Source organism: Manis pentadactyla, chromosome 15, assembly GCF_030020395.1.
Source record: "Manis pentadactyla isolate mManPen7 chromosome 15, mManPen7.hap1, whole genome shotgun sequence".
Classification (NCBI taxonomy): Eukaryota; Metazoa; Chordata; class Mammalia; order Pholidota; family Manidae; genus Manis; species Manis pentadactyla.
In genome coordinates this window covers 60,497,296-60,521,700 of record NC_080033.1, presented here as the reverse complement: position 1 = coordinate 60,521,700, position 24,405 = coordinate 60,497,296, and the positions used below count along the sequence as shown (strand labels likewise).

General features: G+C 38.0%; 1 protein-coding gene across 1 annotated transcript in view; it reads left to right on the top strand.

Moving 5' to 3' along the window:
- Positions 1–24,405, top strand: part of SF3B3 (splicing factor 3b subunit 3) — a 60,997-nt gene that overhangs the window by 10,162 nt on the left and 26,430 nt on the right. Inside the window, exons 7-9 of the mRNA XM_036926935.2 lie at positions 5,654–5,791; positions 6,595–6,698; positions 23,488–23,653. Of these exons, the coding sequence (XP_036782830.1) occupies positions 5,654–5,791; positions 6,595–6,698; positions 23,488–23,653 (408 nt within the window). The remainder of the gene's footprint in view (positions 1–5,653; positions 5,792–6,594; positions 6,699–23,487; positions 23,654–24,405) is intronic.

The window sequence follows — 24,405 nt, the reverse complement described above, 5'->3', positions numbered from 1 at the left end:
GTTCATACACCAATTTCTCTCATTGTCCCAATAAGTTCCCTTATGTCTACCTTTAGTCTCCTTTAATTTAGAATATTTCTGTTTACTTTGGTTTGGTTTTCGTCTTTTGTGATACTGACATTTTCTGAGTTCAGACTAATTTTCTTGTTGTTTGTCCCATACTTTTTTTCCTCATGACTATCTGTTATTTTTAAGTGAAGTGTATAGTTGACATGTTTTAGGTGTACAACATAGTGGGTCAGTAATTCTATAATACATTATGAAATGTTTACCACAACCATCTGTTACCATATAGAGTTATTATAATATTATTGACTATGTTCCCTGTGCTGTACTTTTCATTCCTGTGGCTTATTTTGTAACTGGAAGTTTGTACCTATTAATTACCTTCACCTGTTTTCCCCATCCCCCATCCTCTCCCCTCTGGCAACCACTAGTTTGTTCTCTGTGTTTATGAGTTTCTGTTTTTTGTTGGTTCATTTGTTATTTTTAGATTCCATATATAAGTGAAATCATATGGTATTTGTCTTTCTGTGATTTATTTCACTTAGCATAATATGCTGTAGGTCCATCCACATTGTTGAGAAAGGGAAGATTTTATTCTTTTTTTATGGCTGAATACTATTCCATTCATCTGATGATGGACACTTAGGTTAGTTCCATATCTTAGCTATTGTAAATAATGTAGTAATCATAGGGGTACATTATATCTTTTTGAATTAATATTTTTGTTTTCTTTGGGTAAATACTTGGGAGTGGAATTACTGGATCATATGGTATTCCTATCTTCAATTTTTTGAGGAACCTCCATACTGTTCTTCATAGTAGCTGTGCCAGTTTACAGTTGTACCGACAGTACATGAGGGCTCCCTTTTCTCCATTTCCTTGTCAACACTTGTTATTTTTTATCTTTTTGATACAAGCCATTCTGACTAGTGTCCCCCATGTTCATATTTTTTATATAATTATTACATATGTAGTGATACATATTTCCCATGATACCACATCAGTGGTACATAATGTTGGTTTTGACTCATTATTGGTGATGCTAACTTGATCAGTTTGTTAAGGTAGTGTCTGCCTGTTCCTCTTCATCATAAAGGTACCTTTTCCTTTTTTTTTTCTTTTTTAAATGAGGGCTTTATTGAGATATAATTGACATATTATAAAATTTACTCATTTAAAGTGTACAATTGATTTTTACAGTATTCACAGCATCATACCTCCGTCACCACCTTCTAAGTTCCAGAATATTCTTATCACCCAAGGAGATACCCACTCTTAGTCATTCTGCATGCCCCACTACCTGGCAGCACTAGTTAGCTGTCTGTCTCTGGATTTACCTATTCTGGACATTTCATATAAATGGAATTATATGATATGTATCCTGGGTTCTTTCACTTAGCATAATGTTTTTAAAGCTCAGACATTTTATATCGTGAGTCAGTACTTGAGTCCTTTTTCTTACCGTATATTCTATGATGGATATATCACATTTCATTTCCCACTCATCAGTTGGTAGACATATGGGTTGTTTCCACTTTTGGGCTATTAGAATAATGATGCTATGAAAATTGATGTACACATTTTTGTGTGAACATAGATTTTCATTTCTCTTGGTGTAGAATTTAGTGTCGTAGGGCAGCTCTAACCTTTGAGGAACTGCCAATCTGTTTTCCAAGCAGATGCTGCATCTTAAATCCCCACCAGCCATGCACAAGGTTCCTTTTTTTTCCACATCCCCACCAACACTTGTTATTGTCTGTCTTTTGTATTCTATTCATCCAAAGGTTGTGAAGTGACACCTTATTGTGGCTTTGCTTGCAGTTTCGTTTCTTTATGAGCTTTATCTTTTTTTTTTGATTGCTACACAGTCTTGCAATAGTTTGAAGTGTACAACACAGTGATTTAACACTTACCCATATTAAATCCTCACCCCCACTAGTGCGGTTACTATCTGTCAAAATAGGGAGATGTTATAAAATCATTGGGTGTATTCTCTGTGCTGTACTATTATCTTGGTGACCAACCTACATTATGATTGGGAATTTTTGTGTCCCTTTCTCCCTCTTTCTTTCCCCAACCCCTCCCCCCATGGTAACCACCAGGCCCTTCTCATTGTCTTTGAGTCTACTGCTATTTTGTTCATTCTGTTTTGCTTTATATTTATATTCCACAAATAAGTGAAATCATACGGTATTTGCCTTTCTCCACCTGACATATTTCACTGAACGTAATACCCTCTATGTCCATCCATGTTGTAAATGGCAGGCTAACTTTTCTTCTTATGGCTAAATAATATTCCATGTGTATATGTACCACGTCTTTATTCATTCATCTATTGATGGGCACTTAGTTTACCTCCATACCTTGGGTATTATAAATAATGCAGCAGTAAACAGAGGTGCATATATTTTTTCAGTTCAGGGATTTTGTTTTCTTTGGGTAAATTCCTAGAAGTGGAATTCCGGATCAAATGGTATTTCTATTTTTAGTTTTTTGAGGAACCTCCATGCTGCTTTCCAGAGTGGCTGCACCAATTGACATTCCTATCAACAGTGTAAGAGGGTTCCCTTTTCTCCATTTCCTCATCAACACTTGTTATTTCTTGTCTTTTGGATAGCGGCCATTCTGACTGGTGTGAAGTGATATCTTGTGGTTTTGATTTGCATCTCCCTGATGATTAGTGATGTTTTTTCATGTGCCTATTGGCCATCTGTATTTCTTCTTTGGAGAAATGTCTGTTCAGGTCCTCTTCCCATTTTTTTAGTTGGGTGGTTTTTTTGGTTGAGGCATATGAGCTCTTCATAAATTTGCGATGTTAACCCTTTATCAGATAAATCATTTACAGATATATTCTCCCTTACTGTAGGTTGCCTTTTCTGCTCATGGGGTCCTTTGCTGTACAGAAGCTTTCTAGTTTGATGTAGTCCCACTTGTTCATTTTTGGTTTTGTTGCCCTTCTTGAAGAGATGTGTCCAGGAAAAAAATTGCTCATACTTATGTTCAAGAGATGTTTGCCCATGTTTTTTTCAAAGAGTTTTATGGTTTCATGTCTTACATTTAGGTCTTTTATCCATTTCGAATTTACTTTTGTATATGGAGTTAGGCAGTAATCCAGTTTCATTCTCTTGCATGTAGCTGTCCAGTTTTACCAGCACCAGTTACTGAAGAGGCTGTCTTTTCTCCATTGTATATTCATGGCTCCTTTACTATATATTAATTCACCACGTATGCGTGGGCTCTCTATTCTGTTCCATTGATCTATCTGTTCTTGTGCCAGTACCAAATTGTTTTGATTACTGTAGCTTTGTAGTAAAGCTTGAAGGCAGGGAGCATAATCCCCCCACATTGTTCTTCTTTGTCAGGATTCCTTTGGCTATTTGGGGTCTTCTGTGGTTCCATATGAATTTTAGAACTATTTGTTATAGTTGATTTAAAAATGCCATTGGTATTTTGATAGGGATTGCATTGAATCTAAATTGCCTGAGGCAGGATGGCTATTTTGACTATTGATTTTCCTATGCATGAGCACGGGATAGATTTCCATTTATTTGTGTCTTTAATTTCTCTCATGAGTGTCTTACAGTTTTCCGAGTACAGGTCTTTTACTTTCTCGGTTAGGTATATTCCTAGATGTCTCATTCTTTTTGATGCAGTTGTAAATGGGAATTGTTTTCCTGATTTCTCTTTTTGCTAGTTCATTGTTAGTATATAAGAACGAACAGATTTCTGTGTATTAATTTTGTATCCTGCAACTTTGTGAATTTTCAGTTATTGGTTCTAATAATTTTTTGGTGAATTCTTTAAGGTTCTCTATGTATATGTCATCTGCAAATAGTGACAGTTTTAACTTCTTCCTTACCAATTTGGATGCCTTTTATCTCTGCATTGTCTGATTACCATGACTAGGTTCTCCAGAACCATGTTGAATAAAAGTGGTGAGAGTGTTTTGCTTGTTCCTGATCTTAGAGGAAAAGCATTCAGCTTATCACTACTAAGTATGATGTTAGCTATGGGCTTGTCATATATGGGCTTTATTATATTGAGGTGTGTGCCCTGTAGGCCCATTTTGTTGAGAGTTTTTATCATAAATGAATGTTGACTTGTTCCTGATCACCTGTACCCTCCCTGCTCCATTCCTCCTCCTCCCACCTGTGGGCTGGGATGAGGGAAGGGCTTGGGCCTCACTCCGTCAAGGCTCTGCCACTTTACCCTTTTCTGTGTGGTCTCCTTTTCCCCAGGCGCGCGTGCGTGCGTGCGTGTGTGTGTGTGTGTGTGTGTGTGACAGAGAGAGTGTGAGAGAGAGAGGAGGTTTCCAGCTTGCCTTCCTACTCCATCTTGAGCCTTTCCTCTTCATACCTTTTCTTTTCTGTAGTTGACGTGGAATCTGGTGTGAACTTTGAGACTATAAATATTCTTTTCCCCATCATCTTTTCACACGGTGGCTTTCCCTTCATTCATTTACTACACTAGTGGTTGACAGTGGTGTTTTATTCCTTCTAACAGCTTACTATGGAAATTATCAAGATACTTAAAAGTAAAGTATTATTTCTGTGAATCCTGCTTCAGCAATCAGTATGTGGCTAATTGTGCTTCCTCAGTCTCTTCTCACCTCTAAATTATTATCTTTTTAATATTTATAGATATTAGGGTTAAGCCTTTCAGGACTTTAATTTTTTTTTAATTTTAATTTTTTAAAAATTTTGGTATCGTTAATGTACAATTACTTGAACAATATTATGGTTACTAGACTACCCCTATTATCAAGTCCCTCCCGCATACCCCATTACAGTCACTGTCCATCAGTGTAGTAAGATGCTATAGAATCATTACTTGCCTTCTCTGTATACACTGCCTTTCCCGTGTCCCCGCCTCCCCCCACTACATTATGTGTGCTAATTGTAATGCCCCTTTTTCCCCCTTATCTCCCTCCCTTCCCACCCATCCTTCCCAGTCCCTTTCCCTTTGGTAACTGTTATTCCATTCTTGGATTCTGTGAGTCTGCTGCTGTTTTGTTTCAGGACTTTAATTTATCTAATACATGGCATCTGAGTAAGAGTCCATCAGTTTTAGAAAACATGAGAAGAAATAGCAACTTAAATTCTTGGTAAGGGCTGCAAGTGATTCCATTCAGTTGATGTGGCTTTGGGGCTACAAGAATTATAAAGCATGTTTTGCCCTTGAAGAGCTTCCTCAGTGACAGGAATACAAACTGTTGATAACATTAATTAAAAAGAAATCCAAATCATAGCCAAAGGATCTGACTTTCAAGAATCAAGTTGATGTAGAACAGGGCTGAAGATGGATGGTTTGGATGGTGGTGTGTGGACATGTAAGAGTTTATTCCCATCCTGAAATGATGATTAAATTTCATGTCTCTGACATTTTTTTCTGGTGAAAGTTCTTGATGTAGAATGGAATTGTAGCTATTTTTTGCTACCTAGGCTCTGTTATGTATAGTGGATAAAAATTTTTAGCTATTCTGTTTTACTCCTGTGGCTGTCAAGCGGCTCTGGTTCAGAGCTTATAGAGAGAGGCTTCTAGTGCCTCTGGGCTTTGGGTAGCCTGTATGACCCCAGTGGGTAAGGTGCTGGATTCTAGAAATAAGTACCTATTTCTAAGATGTTGGTTATATATTTGACTTTGATAGAATGACCTGGATGACCCTGAAAGAGGAATGATTTTTGTCTGCTCTGCCACCCATAAGACCAAATCCATGTTCTTCTTTTTGGCCCAAACGGAGCAGGGAGATATATTCAAGATCACGTTGGAGACAGATGAAGATATGGTAAGACCATGGATGGAAGAGAAAAATGAAAAAACCCCTTTGTTATGTTTAGTCTGGTTTGATAAAACTTTCTATAATTTCATCCTAATTTTAGTATAACTAAAGAACCTTATTTTTAAAACTGGTATTTGTATGTACAGTTAAGGTTTTTAAAGTGGTTTCATAAACCAGTTATTCATTACAACTACTCTCTGACATAGGACAGTTAATACTTAACAAGTAAAAAAAATTGGGAACAGAATGCCTTCAGAAGTAGTTGCCTAAGATATTAAAACTTTTAAAGTTTGGAACTGGTACATGAATGTGGGTTTTGTCCCTGTGTTTAACAGATTACTGGTCTGGTAGTCTCAGATAAAATAATATGAGATTGGGCAGTACCACTTTCAAGTGAATAAAAGGCAGAGCTCTCCATGTCTACTGAAAATTGATAATACACATGATCTGTTACTTCTTTCGTCCCATGGAGAGCTCTGACAACTGGGTAATTTCTTAGATACCTGTTAAGCTCAGGAGTTGGCAGACTTTTTTGTGAAGTCCAGGTAGTAAACTTTTTAAGCTTTTGTGAGCCATATGGTCTCTTATCTCAACTACTCAACTCTGCTGTTGTGGCACAAAAGCAGCCGTGGGCAGTATGTAAATGAATGGGCATGACTGGTCTGTGCCCTGGGGTTTGCCGACCCCTGTTTTGGGTACTAAGGACAGTGTTTTATTTGCTATTATGCTTCTGTAGTATGATATTGGGCTTTCTTTCCTGGCCTGTCTTCACTTGCCTGCATGCTGGACCCTCTCTCCTTTCCTCCCAGGTCACTGAGATCCGCCTCAAGTACTTTGACACAGTGCCTGTTGCTGCTGCGATGTGTGTCCTTAAGACAGGCTTCCTTTTTGTGGCATCGGAATTTGGAAACCAGTAAGTAAGGCTTTCATTACCCTAGTTCACCCTGGTTACTATAAGAGTTGGTAGGAGGGAGATGTGGCCTTCAAGGCCACAGAACTTTTCACAAGAATGTTTTAGTTCTTTCAAAACAAAAGTTTTGCCCTCCTTTCCCTTTTACATTCTTGTGGCCTATCTTCCTCTGCTTCAGTGACTTCAGTCAGTACCTGTGGGCAGCTGCAGAAATAGCTTAGAAGTGATCGCTCCTGAGTTTTTTTTTTTTTTTTTTTTTTTAATAATTATTTTTTATTGAAGGGTAGTTGACGCACAGTATTACATTACACTAGTTTCAAGTGTACAACACAGTGGTAGAACATTTATATACATAATTCTAGGTTCCAGCTATCACCCTACCAAGCTGTTACAATATCTTGACTATATTCCTTATGCTATACATTACATCCCGGTTACTTATTTATTTTACCATTGGAAGTCAGTCCTTTTTTTTTTTTTTGTGAGGGCATCTCTCATATTTATTGATCAAATGGTTGTTAACGACAATAAAATTCTGTATAGGGGAGTCAGTGCTCAATGCACAATCATTAATCCACCCCAAGCCTAATTTTCGTCAGTCTCCAATCTTCTGAGGCATAACAAACAAGTTCTTACATGTAGAACAAATTCTTACATAATGAATAAGTTACATAGTGAACAGTACAAGGGCAGTCATCACAGAAACTTTCGGTTTTGCTCATGCATTATAAACTCTAAACAATCAGTTCAAATATGAATACTCATTTGGTTTTTTTTTTTTTTTTTTTTTTTTTTAATAATTATTTTTTATTGAAGGGTAGTTGACACACAGTATTACATTACATGAGTTTCAAGTGTACAACACAGTGGTAGAACATTTATATACATAATTCTAGGTTCCAGCTATCACCCTACCAGGCTGTTACAATATCTTGACTATATTCCTTATGCTCTACATTACATCCCGGTTACTAATTTATTTTACCATTGGAAGTCTGTCCTTTTTTTTTTTTTTTGTGAGGGCATCTCTCATATTTATTGATCAAATGGTTGTTAACGACAATAAAATTCTGTATAGGGGAGTCAATTCTCAATGCACAATCATTATTCCACCCCAAGCCTAATTTTTGTCAGTCTCCAATCTTCTGAGGCATAACAAACAAGTTCTTACATGTAGAACAAATTCTTACATAATGAATAAGTTACATAGTGAACAGTACAAGGGCAGTCATCACAGAAACTTTCGGTTTTGCTCATGCATTATGAACTATAAACAGTCAGTTCAAATATGAATACTCATTTGGTTTTTATACTTGATTTATATGTGGATACCACATTTCTCTCTTTATTATTATTATTTTTAATAAAATGCTGAAGTGGTAGGTAGATGCAAGATAAAGGTAGAAAACATAGTTTAGTGTTGTAAGAGAGCAAATGTAGATGATCAGGTGTGTGCCTGTAGACTATGTGTTAATCCAAGCTAGACCAGGGCAATAAAACATCCACATATGCAGAAGATTTCTCTCAGAACAGGGGGGGTGAGGTTCTAAGCCTCACCTCTGTTGATCCCCAATTTCTCACCTGATGGCCCCCCTGCGACTGTGCCTGTCTTAGGTTGTCCCTCCCTTGAGGAATCTTACCCGTCTCTGGCTAACCAGTCATCTTCCGGGGCCATACAGGGAAATGTAAAGTTGGTAAGTGAGAGGGAAGCCTTATTGTTTGAAAAGGTTAGCTTTTTACTTCTTTGCATATTTATGCCCTGTGGCTTCTATGCCCAGCATTTGTCTTGAGGTATCTTTACCACTTGGAGGAGTTATGATACTCGGTAAATTTGATATGAGGCACAAATTCTATTTAAGGGTTATAATTAGGAAGGAAGAAGAAAAGCTATAGAAGTAGCAGGCGGAAGAAAACATGGGAAGATTGATTATTTCTTTGACAAATCTTCTTGTAGAGTAACTTCAGCATATATAGGTTTTAAGCTACTACTTAAATTGCGCACACACATTAACATAATAGGAGTATAGTTACATAACCAAAGCATATCTGTAATTACCAGCCATCTGCAGTGAAACCAAGAAAACCATTAAGGCACCTTAGGCATTTGTGAAAACTTATCTATGATATGGTGGATATTGTCCAACTGAACTTGAACAGTCTGAGAGAAATCAGACAAATTAAAACAACCCATTCCTGGGGACTGTTCACATGCCATATGTTCTTTTAACAGTAAATAGTCTGTAGTTGTAAGAGTTTGGAGCGCTACAATTTGCACTTCTCCAAATTCTTGGTTGAGTTCCAACAGTATAGATCCAGTCAAATTTGTTGTTTTACTGTATGCACAGGCCAGCTTAGATATCTCCTTCCTCATTCCCATGGCAAGTCCAGGAACTGGTGGGATGAGTGCATCTACAGCTGTAGCAGTGCGTGGATCTTTGTTGGGGTTTTTTGATGATCATCTTCTGGCATGAGTCTTCCAGAGAGTGCAGATGTTGGAAGTTCTTTTTCATATCGTATCTTAGTTCATTTTCGGGGTAGCCCAATTAGGCTTTGATCCTCTATATAAACATAAACAGACCCTTTGCCTACACTTTTATATGCCCTTTATACCCTTGTGTAGAACTCGTTGGAGGTTACCACACAGGAACTGCCCTTTTTTTTTTTTTTTTTTTTCTTTGTTTTTGGAATCACTAATCTACACTTACATGACGAATATTATGTTTACTAGGCTCTCCCCTATACCAGGTCCCCCCTATAAACCCCTTTACAGTCACTGTCCATCAGCATAGCAAAATGTTGTAGAATCACTACTTGCCTTCTCTGTATTGTACAGCCCTCCCTTTTCTCCTACCCCCCCATGCATGTTAATCTTAATACCCCCCTACTTCTCCCCCCCTTATCCCTCCCTACCCACCCATCCTCCCCAGTCCCTTTCCCTTTGGTACCTGTTAGTCCATTGTTGAGTTCTGTGATTCTGGTGCTGTTTTGTTCCTTCAGTTTTTCCTTTGTTCTTATATTCCACAGATAAGTGAAATCATTTGGTATTTCTCTTTCTCCGCTTGGCTTGTTTCACTGAGCATAATACCCTCCAGCTCCATCCATGTTGCTGCAAATGATTGGATTTGCCCTTTTCTTATGGCTGAGTAGTATTCCATTGTGTATATGTACCACATCTTCTTTATCCATTCATCTATTGATGGACATTTAGGTTGCTTCCAATTCTTGGCTATTGTAAATAGTGCTGCAATAAACATAGGGGTGCATCTGTCTTTCTCAAACTTGATTGCTGCGTTCTTAGGGTAAATTCCTAGGAGTGGAATTCCTGGGTCAAATGGTAAGTCTGTTTTGAGCATTTTGATATACCTCCATACTGCTTTCCACAATGGTTGAACTAACTTACATTCCCACCAGCAGTGTAGGAGGGTTCCCCTTTCTCCACAGCCTCGCCAACATTTGTTGTTGTTTGTCTTTTGGATGGCAGCCATCCTTACTGGTGTGAGGTGATACCTCATTGTAGTTTTAATTTGCATTTCTCTGATAATTAGCGATGTGGAGCATCTTTTCATGTGTCTGTTGGCCATCTGTATTTCTTTTTTGGAGAACTGTCTGTTCAGTTCCTCTGCCCATTTTTTAATTGGGTTATTTGTTTTTTGTTTGTTGAGGCGTGTGAGCTCCTTATATATTCTGGACGTCAAGCCTTTATCGGATGTGTCATTTTCAAATATATTCTCCCATACTGTAGGGATCCTTCTTGTTCTATTGATGGTGTCTTTTGCTGTACAGAAGCTTTTCAGCTTAATATAGTCCCACTTACTCATTTTTGCTGTTGTTTTCCTTGCCCGGGGAGATATGTTCAAGAAGAGGTCACTCATGTTTATGTCTAAGAGGTTTTCGCCTATGTTTTCTTCCAAGAGTTTAATGGTTTCATGGCTTACATTCAGGTCTTTGATCCATTTTGAGTTTACTTTTGTATATGGGGTTAGACAATGGTCCAGTTTCATTCTCCTATATGTAGCTGTCCAGTTTTTCCAGCACCAACTGTTGAAGAGACTGTCATTTCGCCATTGTATGTCCATGGCTCCTTTATCATATATTAATTGACCATATATGTCTGGGTTAATGTCTGGATTCTCTAGTCTGTTCCATTGGTCTGTGGCTCTGTTCTTGTGCCAGTACCAAATTGTCTTGATTACTATGGCTTTATAGTAGAGCTTGAAGTTGGGGAGTGAGATCCCCCCTGCTTTATTCTTCTTTCTCAAGATTGCTTTTGCTATTCGGGGTCTTTGGTGTTTCCATATGAATTTTTGAATTATTTGTTCCAGTTCATTGAAGAATGTTGCTGGTAGTTTCATAGGGATTGCATCAAATCTGTATATTGCTTTGGGCAGGATGGCCATTTTAACGATATTAATTCTTCCTAGCCACGAGCATGGGATGAGTTTCCATCTGTTAGTGTCCCCTTTAATTTCTCTTAAGAGTGACTTGTAGTTTTCAGAGTATAAGTCTTTCACTTCTTTGGTTAGGTTTATTCCTAGGTATTTAATTTTTTTTGATGCAATTGTGAATGGAGTTGTTTTCCTGATTTCTCTTTCTGTTGGTTCATTGTTAGTATATAGGAAAGCCACAGATTTCTGTGTGTTGATTTTGTATCCTGCAACTTTGCTGTATTCCGATATCAGTTCTAGTAATTTTGGGGTGGAGTCTTTAGGGTTTTTTATGTATAGTATCATGTCATCTGCAAATAGTGACAGTTTAACTTCTTCTTTACCAATCTGGATTCCTTGTATTTCTTTATTTTGTCTGATTGCCGTGGCTAGGACCTCCAGTACTATGTTAAATAACAGTGGAGAGAGTGGGCATCCCTGTCTAGTTCCCGATCTCAGAGGAAATGCTTTCAGCTTCTCGCTGTTCAATATAATGTTGGCTGTGGGTTTATCATAGATGGCCTTTATTATGTTGAGGTACTTGCCCTCTATTCCCATTTTGCTGAGAGTTTTTAACATGAATGGATGTTGAACTTTGTCAAATGCTTTTTCAGCATCTATGGAGATGATCATGTGGTTTTTGTATTTCTTTTTGTTGATGTGGTGGATGATGTTGATGGACTTTCGAATGTTGTACCATCCTTGCATCCCTGGGATGAATCCCACTTGGTCATGGTGTATGATCCTTTTGATGTATTTTTGAATTCGGTTTGCTAATATTTTATTGAGTATTTTTGCATCTACGTTCATCAGGGATATTGGTCTGTAGTTTTCTTTTTTGGTGGGGTCTTTGCCTGGTTTTGGTATTAGGGTGATGTTAGCTTCATAGAATGAGTTTGGGAGTATCCCCTCCTCCTCTATTTTTTGGAAAACTTTAAGGAGAATGGGTATTATGTCTTCCCTGTATGTCTGATAAAATTCCGAGGTAAATCCATCTGGCCCGGGGTTTTTGTTCTTTGGTAGTTTTTTGATTACCGCTTCAATTTCGTTGCTGGTAATTGGTCTGTTTAGATTTTCTGTTTCTTCCTGGGTCAATCTTGGAAGGTTATATTTTTCTAGGAAGTTGTCCATTTCTCCTAGGTTTCCCAGCTTGTTAGCATATAGGTTTTCATAGTATTCTCCAATAATTCTTTGCATTTCCGTGGGGTCCGTCGTGATTTTTCCTTTCTCGTTTCTGATATTATTGATTTGTGTTGACTCTCTTTTCTTCTTAATAAGTCTGGCTAGAGGCTTATCTATTTTGTTTATTTTCTTGAAGAACCAGCTCTTGGTTTCATTGATTTTTGCTATTGTTTTATTCTTCTCAATTTTATTTATTTCTTCTCTGATCTTTATTATGTCCCTTCTGCTGACCTTAGGCCTCATCTGTTCTTCTTTTTCCAATTTCGATAATTGTGACATTAGACCATTCATTTGGGATTGCTCTTCCTTTTTTAAATACTCTTGGATTGCTATATACTTTCCTCTTAAGACTGCTTTTGCTGTGTCCCACAGAAGTTGGGGCTTAGTGTTGTTGTTGTCATTTGTTTCCATATATTGCTGGATCTCCATTTTGATTTGGTCATTGATCCATTGATTATTTAGGAGCGTGTTGTTAAGCCTCCATGTGTTTGTGAGCCTCTTTGCTTTCTTTGTACAGTTTATTTCTAGTTTTATGCCTTTGTGGTCTGAAAAGTTGGTTGGTAGGATTTCAATCTTTTGGAATTTTCTGAGGCTCTTTTTGTGGCCTAGTATGTGGTCTATTCTGGAGAATGTTCCATGTGCACTTGAGAAGAATGTATATCCCGCTGCTTTTGGATGTAGAGTTCTATAGATGTCTATTAGGTCCATCTGCTCTACTGTGTTGTTCAGTGCTTCCGTGTCCTTACTTATTTTCTGCCCAGTGGATCTATCCTTTGGGGTGAGTGGTGTGTTGAAGTCTCCTAGAATGAATGCATTGCAGTCTATATCCCCCTTTAGTTCTGTTAGTATTTGTTTCACATATGCTGGTGCTCCTGTGTTGGGTGCATATATATTTAGAATGGTTATATCCTCTTGTTTGACTGAGCCCTTTATCATTATGTAGTGTCCTTCTTTATCTCTTGTTACTTTCTTTGTTTTGAAGTCTATTTTGTCTGATATTAGTACTGCAACCCCTGCTTTCTTCTCACTGTTGTTTGCTTGAAATATGTTTTTCCATCCCTTGACTTTTAGTCTGTACATGTCTTTGGGTTTGAGGTGAGTTTCTTGTAAGCAGCATATAGATGGGTCTTGCTTTTTTATCCATTCTGTTACTCTGTGTCTTTTGATTGGTGCATTCAACCCATTAACATTTAGGGTGACTATTGAAAGATATGTACTTATTGCCATTGCAGGCTTTAAATTCGTGGTTACCAAAGGTTCAAGGTTAGCCTCTTTAGTATCTTACTGCCTAACTTAGCTCGCTTATTGAGCTGTTATATACACTATCTGGAGATTCTTTTCTTCTCTCCCTTCTTGTTCCTCCTCCTCGATTCTTCATATGTTGGGTGTTTTGTGCTGTGCTCTTTCTAGGAGTGCTCCCATCTAGAGCAGTCCCTGTAAGATGTTCTGTAGAGGTGGTTTGTGGAAAGCAAATTCCCTCAGCTTTTTTTTGTCTGGGAATTGTTTAATCCCACCGTCATATTTGAATGTTAGTCGTGCTGGATACAGTATCCTTGGTTCAAGGCCCTTCTGTTTCATTGTATTAAATATATCATGCCATTCTCTTCTGGCCTGTAGGGTTTCTGTTGAGAAATCTGACGTTAGCCTGATGGGTTTCCCTTTATAGGTGACCTTTTTCTCTCTAGCTGCCTTTAACACTCTTTCCTTGTTCTTGATCTTTGCCACTTTAATTATTATGTGTCTTGGTGTTGTCCTTCTTGGATCCTTTCTGTTGGGGGTTCTGTGTATTTCCGTGGTCTGTTCGATTACTTCCTCCCCCAGTGTGGGGAAGTTTTCAGCAATTATTTCTTCTAAGATACTTTCCATCTCTTTTCCTCTCTCTTCTTCTTCTGGGACCCCTATAATACGGGTACTGTTCCTTTTAGATTGGTCACACAGTTCTCTTAATATTGTTTCATTCCTGGAGATCCTTTTGTCTCTCTGTATGTCAGCTTCTATGCGTTCCTGTTCTCTGATTTCAATTCCATCAATGGCCTCTTGCATTCTATCCATTCTGCTTATAAACCCTTCCAGAGTTTGTTTCATTTCTGCGATCTCCTTTCTGGCATCTGTGATCTCCTTCCAGACTTCATCCCATTTCTCTTGCGTATTTCTCTGCATCTCTGTCAGCATGTTTATGATTCTTATTTTGAATTCTTTTTCAGGAAGACTGGTTAGGTCTGTCTCCTTCTCTGGTGTTGTCTCTGTGATCTTTGTCTGCCTGTAGCTTTGCCTTTTCATGATGATAGGAATAGACTGCAGAACTGGGACGAGTGACAGCTGGAAGGACTTCCTTTCTTGTTGGTTTGTGGCCCTCCTCTCCTGGGAGAACAGCGACCTCTAGTGGCTTGTGCTGCGCAGCTGCACGCAGACAGGGCTTCTGCTTCCTGCCCGGCTGCTATGGAGTTAATCTCCGCTGTTGCTGTGGGCGTGGCCTAGCTCGGGCAGCTACTCCAAAATGGTGGAGTCGCGTTGGAGCAGGAGCTGCTGGGAGGCTATTTATCTCCGTAAGGGGCCTCCCTGCTCCCTGCAGCCCAGGGGTTAGGGTGCCCAGAGATCCCGGATTCCCTACCTCTGGATTAAGTGACCCGCCCTGCCCCTTTAAGACTTCCAAAAAGCACCCGCCAAAACAAAACAACGCCCACCAAAAAAAAAGAAAAAAAATTTTTTTTAATTAAAAAAAAAAAAAAAGTTTTTAATTAAAAAAAAAGGTGGTCGTTCGTTTTTCTTTATTCTCCGGTGCCAGCCTCAGGCCTCTGCTCACCGGTCGGTCTTTCTGCCCTGTTTCCCTAGTATTGGGGTCCCTATCCCTTTAAGACTTCCAAAAAGCGCTCGCCAAAACAAAACAGCAAAAAAGCAAAAAAAATGGTCGCGTGCTTTTCTTATGTCCTCTGTGGCCCAGCCTCCAGTGCCTGCTCACTGTTCTTGCTGCCCTGTTTTCCTAGTATCGAGCGCCCTGCACTCTGGCCCGGATGGCTGGGGCTGGGTGTTCGGCAGTCCTGGGCTCCGTCTCCCTCCCGCTCTGCCTGCTCTTCTCCCGCCGGGAGCTGGGGGGAGGGGCGCTCGGCTCCCGCGGGGCCGGGGCTTGTATCTTACCCCCTTCGCGAGGCGCTGAGTTCTCTCAGGTGCGGATGTGGTCTGGATATTGTCCTGTGTCCTCTGGTCTTTATTCTAAGAAGGGTTGTCTTTGTTATATTTTCATAGATATATGTTGTTTTGGGAGGAGATTTCCGCTGCTCTACTCACGCCGCCATCTTCCGCCCCTCTCCTGCTCCTGAGTTTTTTGCTAGACATTTCATTGAATAAATATTTATTGAACTACTTAGTATTAAATAGGTGTTCCACAAAAACACTTGTACAAATTAAAGTTGGGACCCTTCAGTAGCCATATTTTCAATCCTCCCAACCTCAGTATTTCTGTTAATGACTTATGGGGCCAGTTCTAGCAACTTGAGGGTAAAATCTGTTTTTGTTGTCTTCCACTGCTTTCAGTTGAATACTGAGTTCTACTTTTGCTTCTGTACCCCTTTTCTTTGGTGCCTCTCTGGACTAGTCCACTTGTTTTCTTACTGCATTTCATTGCTTTTCTTTTAAAACTCAGCCTTTAGAAAGTTGTCTCGTTAAACAGACACAACTCTAATGAAATCATCTCCCCATTCCCTGTGTTCAGTTTTTGATGGCTCTTGTTGCCAGATGATTGAAGCCTGAACTCCAGCCTTGAATTTTTTTTTTTTTTTGGTATCATTAATCTACAATTACATGAGGAACATTATGTTTACTAGACTCCCCCCTTCACCAAGTTCCCCCGACATGCCCCATTAGTCAGTATCCATCAGTGTAGTGAGATGCTGTAAAACCACTACTTTTCTTCTCTGTGTTGCACAGCCCTCCCCGTGCCCTCCCCCACACTATACATGCTAATCTTAAGGCCCCCTTTCTTCTTCCCCCGCTTCTCGCTCCCTTCCCTCCCATTCTCCCCAGTCTCTTTCCCTTTGGTAACTGTTAGTCCTTTCTTGGGTTCTGTGATTCTGCTGCTGTTTTGTTCCTTCAGTTTTTCCTTTGTTCTTATACTCCACCAGCCTTGAATTTAAGACCAGTATCTAAGAGTCCAAATTATGTATATGAGATAAGATGCCATGCTCTTGCTTTCTAGTTCAGGTTTGGCCAGTAAATGCTAGTCTGCATACCACCTATCTAATGTTCAGTTTTCTTATAATTAAAATGAAGGTGTTGTCTACAATTCTGTGAACTGATGCCATTTCTGCCTTGTCGCCAACTGTTCTCCCTTTTTTAAACATGCATTTTACTCATCCTTGTTGACTTTATTTCAGCCATTCCTTTTGCCCCTTTCATACCTCTTGTCCCATTTTTCACATATACCTGTTACTATTATGACTGTTTTCACCCATTTCTGATTTTTTAGTTTTTTTTTAACAAGGAATTTTCATTGTAGAAAAGTTAGAATGTGCATGGAAACAAAAATGTCACCTGTACCTTTTACCGAAATACAACATTTTTGAGTAGCCTTCTTGTGTGTATATACATTTAAATATTTTTACAAAAATGCAACAATTCATTATGTACTATTTTGTAACCTGGTTTTTTTTTTACACAGTAATGGCATTATAACTATCCTTCTATGATGATAAATACAGATCTGCAACATTCACTTTTTTGGTAGCATCTTTTTTTTTCCTCCACTTTTTTGTGCTAAAATATGTGTAACAAAATTTGCTTTTTTAACCATTTTTAGATGTTCAATTCAGTGGCATTAATTACAGCTACTATGTTGTGCAACTATTACTGCTATCTTTACAAACTTTTTCACCACGCCAAATAGAAACTATACCCATTAAGCAAAAATTTCCTTTTCCCCTCTCTCCTAGCTGCTGGCACCCTAAGAACCATACAATATGTGCCTCTTGATGTCTGGCTCATTTCACATAGCATAGTGTTTTCAGGGTTCACATGTAGCATGTATCAGCATTTCATTCCTTTTTATCCTTGAATAATAATCCTTATATAGAATACCACCTCATATTTATTTCTCTGATAACAAATAGTTGGATTGTTTCCAACTTTTGGCTGTTATGAATTATGCTGCATTGGACATTAGTGTGTAGATACCTATATGAGTCTGTGTTTTTAATTCTGCTGGGTGTGTCCTTAAGAGTAGTATTGCTGGTTCATATGATACTTCTGTTTTACTTTGGGGAACCACTGAATGTTTCTGTAGTAGCTGTACTGTTTTACATTTATACCAGCAATGAATGGAGGGTTCCAGTATCTCCATATGCTTACCAACAATTGTTACTTCCTGCTTTATTATAGCTGGTAGGTGTGAAACAGTATTACTTTGTGGTTTTGATTTGTATTTCCTTTATGATTAGTGATTTTTAGTATCTTTTCATGTGCTTTTTGGCCATTTTTATCTGGAGAAATGTTTTTTTAAGGTTTGCCCATGTATTCATTTGATGGTTTGTCTCTTTGTTTTTTGGGTTGCAAGAGTTTTTTATTTATCTGGATATTAATCCATAATCAGATACATGGTTTGCTAATACTTTTCCCCATTCTTTAGGTTGTCTTTTCATTTTCTTGATAATGTCCTTTTGATGCACAGTTGTTTTTAAAGTTTCAATGAAGCACAGTTTATCCATTTTTTCTTTTGTTACTTGTGCTTTTGATATCTTGTGTAAGAATCCATTGCAAAATCTAAGGTCATGAAGATTTACAATCCCTGTGTTTTCTCCAAAGTGTTTTATGGTCTTAGTTCGTATGGGTTAGGTTATTGGTCCATTTTGCATTGATTTTTTATATGGTGTGAGGTAGGAATTCAGGTTAATTCTTTTTATTTACTTATTAATTTATTATTTTATTTTGGTGTCATTAATCTACAATTACATGAGCAACATTATGGTTACTAGACTCCCCCCATCAAGTCCCCACCACATACCCTATTAACAGTCACTGTCCATCAGCATAGTAAGATGCTATAGAATCACTACTTGTCTTCTCTGTGTTGTACAACCCTACCCGTGCGCCCCCCTACATTATGTCTACTAATTGTAATTTTTCCTCCTTGTCCCTCCCTTCTCACCCATCCTCTCCAGTCCTTTTCCCTTTGGTAACTGTTAGTCCATTCTTAAGTTCTGTGAGTCTGCTGCTGTTTTGTTCCTTCAGTTTTTTTCTTTGTTCTTATACTCCACAGATGAGTGAAATCATTTGATACTTGTCTTCTTCTGCCTGGCTTATTTCACTGAGCATAATAACCTCTAGCTCCATCCATGTTATTGGAAATGGTAGGATTTGTTTTCTTCTTATGGCTGAATAATATTCCATTGTGTATATGTACCACATCTTCTTTATCCATTCATCTACTGAAGGACACTTAGGTTGCTTCCATATCTTGGCTATTGTAAATAGTGCTGTGATAAACATAGGGTGCATCTGTCTTTTTCAGACTGGGCTGCTGTACTCTTAGTGTAAATTCCTAGGAGTGGAATTCCTAGGTCAAATGGTATTTCTATTTTGAGTTTTTTGAGGAACCTCCATACTGCTTTCCACATGGTTGAACTAATTTACAATTTACATTCCCACCAGCAGTGTAGGAGGGTTCCCCTTTCTCCACAACCTTGCCAACATTTGTTGGTTTGTCTTTTGGATGGTGGCGATCCTTACTGGTGTGAGGTGATATCTCATTGTGGTTTTAATTTGCATTTCTCTGATGACTAGTGATGTGGAGCATCTTTTCATGTATCTCTTGGCCATCTGAATTTCTTCTTTGGAGAAAAGTCTGTTCAGCTCCTCTGCCTATTTTTAATTGGATTATTCGCTTTTTGTTTGTTGAGGTGCGTGAGCTCTTTATATATTTTGGATGTCAACCCTTTATTGGATCTGTCATTTATGAATATATTCTCCCATACTGTAGGATGCCTTTTTGTTCTATTGATGGTGTCCTTTGCTGTATAGAAGCTTTTCAGCTCGATACAGTCCCACTTGTTCATTTTTGCTTTTGTTTCCCTTGCCCAGGGAGATATGTTCATGAGGAAGTCGCTCATGTTTATGTCCAAGAGATTGTTGCCTAAATTTTTTTCTAAGAGTTTTATGGTTTCATGGCTTACATTCAGGTCCATTTCGAATTTACTTTTGTGTATGGGGTTAGACAGTGATCCAGTTTCATTCTCTTACATGTAGCTGGCCAGTTTTGCCAATACCAGCTGTTGAAGAGGCTATCATTTCCCCATTGTATGTCCATGGCTTCTTTATCATATATTAATTCACCATATATGTTTGGGTTAATGTCTGGAGACTCTATTCGGTTCCACTGGTCTGTGGGTCTGTTCTTGTGCCAGTACCAAATTGTCTTGATTACTGTGGCTTTGTAGTAGAGTTTGAAGTTGGGGAGTGAGATTCCCCTCACTTTATTCTTCCTTCGCAGGATTGCTTTGGCTATTCAGGGTCTTTGGTGGTTCCATATGAATTTTAGAACTATTTGTTTCAGTTCATTGAAGAATGCTGTTGGTAATTTGATAGGGATTGCATTGAATCTGTAGATTTCTTTAGGCAGGATGGCCATTTTGACAATATTAATTCTTCCTAGCCAAGAGCATGGGATGAGTTTCAATTTGTTAGTGTCCTCTTTGATTTCTCTTAAGAGTGTTTAAAATTTTTGTTTATTAGAGAGATTGGACGTTTTTCATTTATTTGCCTAGCTGTATCTACTGTTAATTGCTTGGTCACATCTTTGCCTAATTTTCTGTAGTATCTTGTAGTAGTGGTCAAGGTCATTTCAGGGGAGGTAGTATGGTATAGTGTATATTCTGGAATCACTGGGTTATAATCTTGGCTTTATGTTTTCTAGCTGTATGCCTCATTTTTTTTACTATCAAGTGGGAATAACAATAGTGTATACCTAATTGGGTTGTGTTGATATTTAATAAGAATACAAATGCCAAGCATTAGGAAGTACTTTGTGTTGTAAGCACTTAGTAGATGTTGACTACTGCTATTCTTGTTTTTATACTTTCGTAATGTAGAAAGTTTTGAAAAACAAATAAAAGAGCAAATAAATAATAAAAATCACCCATAATCCCAGTATCCCAAAATAGTCATTTTAACATTTGTTGTATCTACTTCTGGTATTTTTACTTTGTGTGTTTATGCATAATTTTGTTTTAGGGACATACACCATTCCATAAAAAATTATTATTCTACTTTTTCAGATAAGCAGTATGTAAAATTTATCCATATCAGTAAATTTTTATTTTTCACTTAAAATTTTTATTTTCTCATTATCGAAATTTTCTAACAGGTACATAAAAAGAGAGAATAGTGTAATTAATGAACCTGCATTTGCCCATCAGTTTAACAAAGGTCAATCCATGGCCAGTCTTACTTATTTTCTACCCCAAGATTTTTAATTTCTTAATGTATAATCAAATAGTCTTCCAATTTCTTCATTGCCTCAATTATTTTTTAAGTTAATTTGTTTAGATCAGGATCCCAGCAAGACCCATACATTGCATTTGGTGTGTGGAACGTATTTTTAATGGCTGCATAATATTTATGGCCATGCCCACTATTGCTAGATATTTAGGTTTATACTTGTTTGCTGTTACAAACAGTACTGTAGTACGCACTCTAGGTGTGTAGCTGAATATATCCATAGTTAAAATTTGTGAATTTGGGATGAAATTGTGATAGGGAATGCCACATTGTCCTCAAGTCCCACCAGCATTGTATGAGAGACATTTTTTTCTCTCATTGCATGACAAAGGGAGAGTTAATCTCTTTAAATTTTTCTTTTCTATTGTGGGCAAAGGATTTGAGCTTGCCTTTCCCAGTAAAAGAAATTCAGTGGTCTAGAAGTGTAATATGTAGAAAGATTTCAAGCTCATTCATAATTGAAGGAATGCCAGTCAAAGGGAGATGTCATTTTTTTTCACCTAGCAGATTAGCAGACATTAAAAGTTTAGAGATAATAACCTATCTTGATAAGGCTATGGTTGGAAGCAATGGCTGCAGACACATAAGTTATTGCTCCTTACCTGTGGAGATTGTGTGTTTGCTAAGAGTACACATCCTGATTGTCTCTTAAGTTTTTAAGCAGATTTGGGAGTAATATAGAGTAATAATGCCTTTTGTTCTGAAGAATTGAGCCCTTGCGTGTATGTATTGGGCACTATTCTAAATGTTTCTCTTATGTCTTAATTTTTGTTCCTCTGCAAACAAAGCCTTTGGTGTAAGTATATTCCTGCAAGGTAATTACAGAAAGCAGGAGTTGAGGGATCAGCAGGGAGAGATAGGAGAAGAGGGAAAGTAAATAGAAGGGCATATTAATTGAGGTTCCTGCTGTGTGGACAGTGGGAAGTTGCTGCCATCAAGACCTGCTCAGAAGCACACAAAATGCTCTGAGACTTGCCTTCTGAAGGTTAACAACACCAGCTCTCTTTCCTGATTTGAAAGGTACCCCTGGGGGCTTGAACTCCACTGCACATCCTGTTGCACAGGCAGCCTCCCACAGGATAGAAGTTTCTTGGGGCAGAGAGTAGAAAGACAGCAGTGTCCAGGTGAGATGTTTGTCCGAGTGAGATGGGTTTGAGCTTGTGAGAAATTACCCATTGCTGCTGTATCTGAAATCTAGAAGACTTATGACTGGTGATTTAGGGCATCAGAAATATGTGGTATGGGTGTTAAAACTCACTTAAACCTAAAGCAACCCACTTATTTGTCAATCAGACGCTTCATTTAGCATGTACTGTGTTCCAAGCCCAGTTCTAAGCACTTTACAAATATTAATGCATGAAATTCTGTATGAGACAGTACCATTATGCCGTTTACGGTTTAAGGCAAGGGGTCAGAGAATTTAAGAAATTTTATCACCCAACTAAATCTAACTCAAACCTATACTACCTGGTCCCAAAGTTCCTGTTTTAGAGCACAACACTATTGTCATGGAAACTCTTTTACTGAAATTGAGCCAAAGCAAATTCAATCTTCCTGTGGTGGAGACAGTGATACCAGCATCCTTTTGGTTATCTGGCAGTTATTAGACATGGAAGGTATCTTTGACAGGTTGTTTTTATTATCTGTATATAGACATCTTGCCTGAATGAGGAGTTTGTATTAGTTAACTTCTTCTTAGTGCTTTTGTAAATCACTCTGATAACCCTATTTACTTTTTTGTAATTTAGCAAAGAATCTGATATGTTTAACAAAAATGTTAAATGCTGAGATTTATTTGGCTAACATTTATTGAGTATCTCAGGCATTTCAGGCCCTGAGTTCATTTTATCCTTCTTCTGAAAAACTGCACTCAGTATTGTTCAAAGTGCTCTGTATTGAAGGTCCACTATATTATCTAAAGGGTAAACCTGACTTTTTTTTTAATTGAGCTGCTTCCCCATAGCTCAGTGTGCACTCAATTTGTGATTGTATGTTGTTGTAGCTTATCTACTCTAAAATTGCTTTCCCTCTTTTTTTTGTGGTTTGCCTTTGAATCAGTTCACAAAGCATTATTAGAGGACAGATAGGAGAAGGGCAAGATGATTTTGTTGCTTATTATCTTGATATGTTTATGTTTTGTTTGGGAGAATAACAGTATTTGTATACTTTTGCATTGTCACCATCAATTCTTGTTTTTTGTTAGATGTGGTCTGATTATTGGTTAAAATAGGAAATGGTTAGATTTTCTTTGGATTGCATTTTCTTTCGCAAACACTGCTTACAAGGAGCCCTGCCTTGTAAGTACTCATTGGATTCTGTAGGAAGGTACTATTCAGTTTTATAAATGAGGCTAGTGAGGCACAGAGAAAATAAGTAGTAATATACAGCTTTTTAAGGGGCAGAACAGCGATTCAAACCCAGCACTTAGTGGAAGCCCAGTGCTTTTAATGACTATGATTCTAAGGTCCTTCCATTGTACCAGTTTGAATTGAGTAGTCTTAATTTCTTCATCCCTGTTCTATTCTTAAGAAAAAGAAAAAGAAGAACCCACTTAGATAAGCATAGATTTCAAACTGCAGATGCTGACTCAATGCTAGTTAAGTTTTCATTAGATATTTATGAAGTGTTTTATAAACATTATGTTCATGGCAAATATCTTCAGACAAAATGTTTTAACTAAATTCTTCCTTGCTTCTCCCCAGTTATTTATATCAGATTGCACATCTTGGAGATGATGATGAAGAACCTGAGTTTTCATCTGCCATGCCTCTGGAAGAAGGAGACACGTTTTTCTTTCAGCCAAGACCACTCAAAAACCTTGTACTGGTTGACGAATTGGACAGTCTCTCTCCCATTTTGTTTTGCCAGGTGTGAGTCTTCCCAGTCACTTCCACGATAAGCATTGCCAGTCAATTGTTTTTGAATCCAATTGAGTTTAAAGTTTTAACTCCAGTTAAATTAAGGTATAATCATAGAGTCAGGTCTGTCAGCATGCCTGTGGAGTTACCAGTGTGTGAAGGTAAAGCAACCAAAGGTAGAAATTGGGGAATTAAAAACCATTACATAAATCCTGAGGCCTTTTTTTTTTAAAATAAAACTTAAATGTTCAGTGTGAAAATTCAAACCATACAAAAGGTGAACAGTGAAAGTCCTACCCTCAATGTCTATAATTCTCCATTCCACTGAGGCTGCTGCTATTAACAGCTTCTTCAGATTGGTTTCTTGCATTTTCTCTGCATCTATAGGCATGTGTTATATTTTACTTTTTTAATGTAAATGGGCTCAGGCTTTCACAGTATTTTGAAAGTGATCTTTTATCACTTAGTCTATGAATACCTATGTTTATCTTATTTTTGCATTCATTTCTGCCACAAAGGCACTGGAATCACTCAGTAACAGAATCTTTTTAAACACATTCTCAGGGAGGAACCTGAAGTAGCCCAGGATAGGAATTGTGTCCCATACTATTAGCACTCAATTGTAGCAAGAATTTTACTATGCTATTGTTTCCTGGATTGCTGGGGGTTCATATGACCATTAGGCATCACCCTACCCTGTCTGCAACTAGTGGACAGGTTTGCTCACAGTGTGCTGGGGAAACAAGTCAGCATTCAGGCACT